The 6247-nt window shown below is 49.8% G+C and overlaps 2 protein-coding genes; both read left to right on the plus strand.

Annotated features, from left to right (window-relative positions):
- Positions 1-29: 29 nt before the first annotated feature.
- RCC_11537 (uncharacterized protein) lies at positions 30-776 on the plus strand (the record flags this gene model as incomplete). Its single annotated transcript, XM_023776758.1, has 1 exon — positions 30-776. One exon carries the CDS (start codon positions 30-32, stop codon positions 774-776), a length of 747 nt encoding a protein of 248 aa, XP_023632526.1.
- Positions 777-2538: 1762 nt separating this feature from the next.
- RCC_11538 (probable Probable beta-glucosidase C) lies at positions 2539-4490 on the plus strand (the record flags this gene model as incomplete). XM_023776759.1 has 2 exons in its annotated part: positions 2539-3098; positions 3167-4490. 2 exons carry the CDS (start codon positions 2539-2541, stop codon positions 4488-4490), a joined length of 1884 nt encoding a protein of 627 aa, XP_023632527.1.
- Between the last annotated feature and the right edge of the window lie 1757 nt (positions 4491-6247).

Below are 6247 nucleotides of genomic sequence, written 5' to 3' on the forward strand. Positions count from 1 at the left end.
AGAAGAAGAAGAAGACGAAGAGTGCGGGGATGGGGAAGACGACGAAGAAGAAGAAGATTCTGACGAGTGAAGAGAGTGGTGAGGAAGTGCGGGAGGAGGGCGGGGGGAAGTCGAATTGGAAGATGGCTACTACTGCCGCTTTTGTCAGTGATGACAGCGATTCTGATGCTGCTGTTGCTGCTGCTGCTGCGAGTTCGAGGGGCAAGACAAAGGCTTTTATCAGTGATGATGATGATGAGGATGATGATGGTGATTCAGAAGTCGTGGCCCCGGTTCCGAAACCTAGGAAGCAACCAGCGAAGAAGAAGGAGAAGAAGAAGNATGATGATGATGAGGATGATGATGGTGATTCAGAAGTCGTGGCCCCGGTTCCGAAACCTAGGAAGCAACCAGCGAAGAAGAAGGAGAAGAAGAAGGAGAAGACGAAGAAGAGGAGAAGYGATCTCGCTGCTCTACTAGACAGCGATGAGGATGAGGATGACGGGGATGTGGACGGGGATGTGGAAATGGGCAATGTGCAAGACACTGTTGTTCCGATTGTTATCGAGGACGATCATAGTGCTTCTTCTGAAGATGATGAGGAGGAGGAGGAGGATGAGGACAGTAGGCGGTCTTCTTCGTCTCGAAGGAAGTTAGCTGCTACGAGGTTGGGGAGTAATGAGCAGGAGGAGGAGGAGGAGGAGGAGGAGGAGGAGGAGGAGGAGAATGTTGTGAGTAGGAAGGGAGGGAGGATGAGGGGGAGGAGGATTGTTGGGGGGAGTGATAGTGATGAGTGATGAGGGAGAGTGACGGAGGGATGGAGAGATTGGGAATGAGGGATGGATGTGAGGTTTGGTTTGAATTGGCCTGGGTTTTTTGGCTTGGATTTGAAAAGCGAGGTGTTTTTGGTGTTATTGCTCAAGTTTCCTGTCTATAGTATTGAAAGGGCGAGACTCTTCTTTTCTCATCGCGAAGATTCCGCGAATGAGTACAAGGCACCGAATCCAAGCAGACCATGATATTCATTTCCTCCGCTAGAAAAAGAAAGGTCTAGATTATTGCTCTTGAATCGATCTTCCCGGCCTAGCGAACTAACTAGTTTAATTATTAGTAGAGAAGAAGAGATATAGCGGCGTCTGCGATGATGCGGAATTTGCCGATGCCAAGTTTTGTGTTCTTTCCTGGGGATGTTGGCTAATGTAGTATATAGTATGGCTGCTTTTGGTAAGGAGAGGTAAGTAAGGTAGGGATAGATGAAATATCAGGGGAATCGGAGCGGCGAGCTCGAAATCAGAGAAGGGGATTTTCATAGAGAAGAAGAGTTGGAAAGTTGATATTTGTTGCTGGCCTTTCTTCTTTTTTTTTTTTTTTTTTCGTCTCTCTCTTCTTCTTCTTCTTCTTCTTCGTCTTCATTTTGCCCGCCTGCCCAGAGTTCTTGCGATCGGAAAATCTAGGGATTCCTGCTCGACACGAGGCGATGGATTTCCTAGTTCTGATTGATGATGTCTTTGCGGGCGAAATCTGGGGATCCCTGCCCAGAGTTCTTGCGATCGGAAAATCTAGGGATCCCTGCTCGACACGAGGCGATGGATTTCCTAGTTCTGATTGATGATGTCTTTGCGATCGGAAAATCTAGGGATCCCTGCTCGACACGAGGCGATGGATTTCCTAATTCTGATTGATGATGTCTTTGCGATCGGAAAATCTAGGGATCCCTGCTCGACACGAGGCGATGGATTTCCTAGTTCTGATTGATGATGTATGTCTTTGCGGGCGAAATCTGGGGATCCCTGCTCGACACGCGACACGAGGCGATTTGATTCCACTAGTTTATCTAGAATTTCTATGTATGTACTACCGCCTTACCGCCTTACCGGCTACACTACCTAAATATCCAGGGAAGCAACTTGAAATACCGGCGTAACCAGGTCACGCGGGGATGAAGAGATGGATGAGATGGACGAGATGAGATGATGAAATGTACCGAACATCCGACGGCTAGACACTTACCCACGCCACATATGGAGAATCGTCTGAAGAGAGGAGAAGAGGTGGAGCCAGTCCTTCTCCGCATGTTCGCTCGCTCGTCTACGTACGTACGTACCGTATACTAAAGCCCCCTCCACTATTCCCCTCCTCACCTTAGCGACCCCACCTTTCCCTTAGACCCACGAGCCAAGCTAGTTTTTGGAACTACAGTGCAAACTATTCGGGCACGAAAGACGGCTTCTGCGTACGGTTTTTCTTTCCCCTGGCCCCATGCCAATGCCATCCCCCACACACAAAAAGCCGATGGGACTTGCCGATGGGGAGGCCCGTTTGGTGGAGTTGTGGGAGAGGGTTAGTGTGCTTTTGTGGGTCGGGAGACTGTCCTGTTGTGGTATGATGGAGTGGATATTAGGGACTTGGTAGGTTGGCATTGCGTTGCGGTTCCGGTTGTTGGGATGGGATTGGGATGATAAAAGGAAGGAGGAATCCGGTACAAACATCCATACATCCAGCAGAATTTCTTTTTTCTCTTCCTTCCCCCTTCAGGAATCTCCCCCTTTTCCAAGCACGATGGGGTTCGAAGGGATCTTAAGCAGCCGCAAGGCATTACTACTATTTGGAATCCTTGCTTCAAGTAGTATGGTATCATGCCACCCTCTAGCACGATCCCCAACAAACACAACATACCCCTATCAAAATTCCTCCCTCTGCGTCGACGCACGTCTCGACGACCTCATCTCCCGCATGAGCGTAGCAGAAAAAGCAGGCCAACTCTTCCACACCATCCTCTCCATGGGCCCCAACGGCACCCTCAATGAAGACACAACCCTGGGGAACAGCACCACGAATATGGTGACGGAGAAATACATGTCGCATTTCAATCTCTTGAGCGATGTGGTCAATGTCACCGAGACGGCTCTCTGGCATAATCGTTTACAGGAATTGGCGCGTAGTGGGACGCGGTGGGGGATTCCTGTTACCATGTCTACGGATCCGAGACATGCTTTTACGGAGCAGAGAGGAGTGGGGTTTGCGGCCAATAGCTTTTCCCAGTGGCCGGAGAGTTTGGGACTTGCGGCGTTGAGGGATAAGGAGATGGTGCAGAAATTCGCGGAGGTTGCTAGGGAGGAGTATGTCTTTCCCTGTCCCCCCGGTTTCTCTCTTTCATGTGGGTGYTGTTTGTGCTGATGCAGTATAGATACATGGCCATTGGTCTCCGATCCGCCCTCCACCCTCAAATCGACCTCTCGACCGAATACCGCTGGGCTCGAATTTCCAACACCATGGGCGAAGACGCAAATCTCACCTCAGAACTCGTCGTCGCCTACCTCAAAGGTTTCCAAGGCGAGGAACTCGGTCCACACTCCGTCACCACCATCACGAAACATTTCCCCGGCGGCGGACCCCTAGAGAATGGCGAGGACAGTCACTTCACCTATGGAAAAAACGCCACCTATCCCGGAAAAATGTTCGATCACCATCTCATCCCTTTCAAAGCCGCCATCGCCGCTGGAGCACGACAGATGATGCCCTATTATTCCCGACCCATTGGGACGGACTACGAGGAAGTGGGATTCAGTTTCAACAAAGGTATCATTACGGATCTCCTACGCCATGAATTGGGTTTCGAGGGGATTGTATGTTCGGATTGGGGCCTCATTACGGATTACGAAGTTTTCGGGCAGAAAATGCCTGCTGCTGCCTGGGGCGTGGAATCTCTCAGTGAATTGGATCGCGCGGCGCGTGTTATCGGAGCCGGAGTGGATCAATTTGGAGGCGAGCAAAGGCCGGAATTAATTGTGCAACTTGTGGAAGAAGGACGACTTTCTGAAGCCAGAATCGATGAGTCGGTGCGGAGACTTTTACGGGAGAAATTCGTGTTGGGACTCTTTGATAATCCTTTTGTGGATGTCGAGAAAGCGGCACGAGTGGTCGGAAACCCATATTTTGTGCGTTTGGGCCAGGAAGCACAGCGGGCGAGTTACACGCTATTGAAAAACGAGCAGGATATCCTTCCCCTCAGCGAAAATTCCCTCGGAAAGGTCTACGTCGAGGGTTTCGATAAGAGTTACCTGACCAACCGTAGCATTTCCGTCGTCGAGACGCCCGAGGAAGCGGATATCGCTCTGATGAGATTACGTGCGCCTTTTGAACCTCGTCCGGGAGGTTTCGAAGCGCGATTCACGGCTGGATCATTGGAATATAATTCCACGGAAAAAGCGCGACAGGCGAAGGTTTTTGCTGCTGTGCCTACTATTGTGGACATGTATCTTGGACGACCGGCGGCGATTCCGGAAATTATGGAGCAGGCTGTTGCGCTTTTGGGGAGTTTTGGGAGTGGGCCGGATGCGCTTCTGGATGTTGTTTTTGGGGTTGCGGAGCCCAAGGGGAAACTGCCTTTTGATTTGCCGAGGAGTGATGAGGCGGTTGAGGATAGTAAGGAGGATGTTCCTTTTGATACGAAGGATCCGGTTGCGAGGTTTGGGGATGGGTTGAGGTATGGGGAGAGCTGTAGGGGATGATTTGTAGGGTTYTGAGTTATGATGATGGTATGAGGTTTGGTATTTGAGGCATCATCTAATGTCTGATGGATGGATATTCATAGGATGTGTATAGATGTGTACATGTATCGTCATCTCTAGTTGAGTATCGTTGGTAGGAGAGTGCACGACAGGCCGTGGTCATAGATGCGTACCATACAGACTTCGCGCTCTGCTGTGCTGGGAGATTACACTGCCCTGCCTCGATTCTTCCATCTTCGTGAGCGCTCTGCACAAACCGGAGTAGGATTTGGGTGTGCAAGTGCCAAATATTCTTTGCTTGGGGATATGCATGATATATTACATTTCGATAATCGTGTGAAACCCTCAAATAGCGGTGGCTTGTGAAAGGTGCCAAGACAATAATCCCCTTTGACTGTTTGCCTGCGATCCCTTGACTCCCCGCAAATCTCAACACTACATTTTGATCACCAACATCAGAGCGATAATACAATGGGCTCGTTTTGATCACCATGCCTGTTTCATCTCGAAKAGCAAGTATGAACTTCGGTCGGAGTGTCCTTCTGCCTCATCCTTCAGTCAAGCGGCATCACAACAGTGCGCGCTCCAAGTCCAACCACATCAAGACACCCCAGGTAGCGTCAACCCTCTCTCTAGAATAACTTCAACTGGAATGTCACCTCGATCACCACACAACACYTTCCGCGCGAAAGCTATTCACAACAATCTCGGTCCCTCAGAAATCACCGCAACATCTATCTCTATTTGTGAGCTCTGATTTGACTCGTCGATGTTCAAGAGGTCCTGAAATCGCTCTTATGATCAAAGCAGTTAAAAGTACCCAGCTCCCAAAAGCGTCTCTACCAGCAGCAAATAGTCCCTTTCGCCTTGAATGGCCCCCCCACGCTTCAAACTCGTGGAAACGCACATATGGATTGAATGTGCGATATTCCTGTCCTAAACCGACCTAAATCAGCCACAAATCTGGGCCTGATGCCCTCTGAATCTGACTATTTTCACTTCAAACTCCATCTAGAATCCTCGACTAATAACGACGAGGGTATTGGGAGATTGGTCGTTCACAGCCCCCTGCTGTTTACCCACGGAGTTTTATAGGAGTTCTGCAATTGAATTCTCCAGCCCGAGGAGCAAGACGTTTCCCATCATCTCTCAACGCTTAAAGGTGCTAGCAACTCCTGCAATTGTCTGCTCCCAAGTTCGAGAACTCAAGCGGGCGAGTAGACTTTCCCATTCGCTTGGAATGCTTTGCTTCAGCAGCAGATTGAGTGGAATCTAACGCAACATCCTCGTAACGAAAATACATGCCGGTAGTGATGAAGTGAGAGACAGATTATGATCGTTTGACAGCGTGGTTTGAATAGAACACATCCTACACGCAGTATCACCTTCAAGAGGCAAACCACGCACCAGTATCCCACCCATTCAAGCCGCCACCCTAAAATCAACAACCTCCGCAGTCCCACTCTCCAAAGCACCAATCTGTTCCTCAGTACAAGACTCCCACGCACGAAACAAATAGCAATCAACAGGCGGAGGAGCAACCGGCAGCTCACCTTTCCACCCAAAACTGCTCCGGGGCCCCTCACTAGAATACCCATTAGCAGCCCCCAAAATCGTCTTCCCCCCCAGTAGCAACATCCAAACCCAAAATCGACCTCGTAAAAATCTCAAAAGCAATCCGTGGTGCATAAGCAGCAACATCATGCCCAGCATCAAAAACTCTCGAAAAAGACAAATTCCCATACTGTCTCACAACA

The sequence above is a fragment of the Ramularia collo-cygni genome, assembly GCF_900074925.1.
Source record: "Ramularia collo-cygni strain URUG2 genome assembly, contig: RCC_scaffold46, whole genome shotgun sequence".
NCBI lineage: Eukaryota > Fungi > Ascomycota > Dothideomycetes > Mycosphaerellales > Mycosphaerellaceae > Ramularia > Ramularia collo-cygni.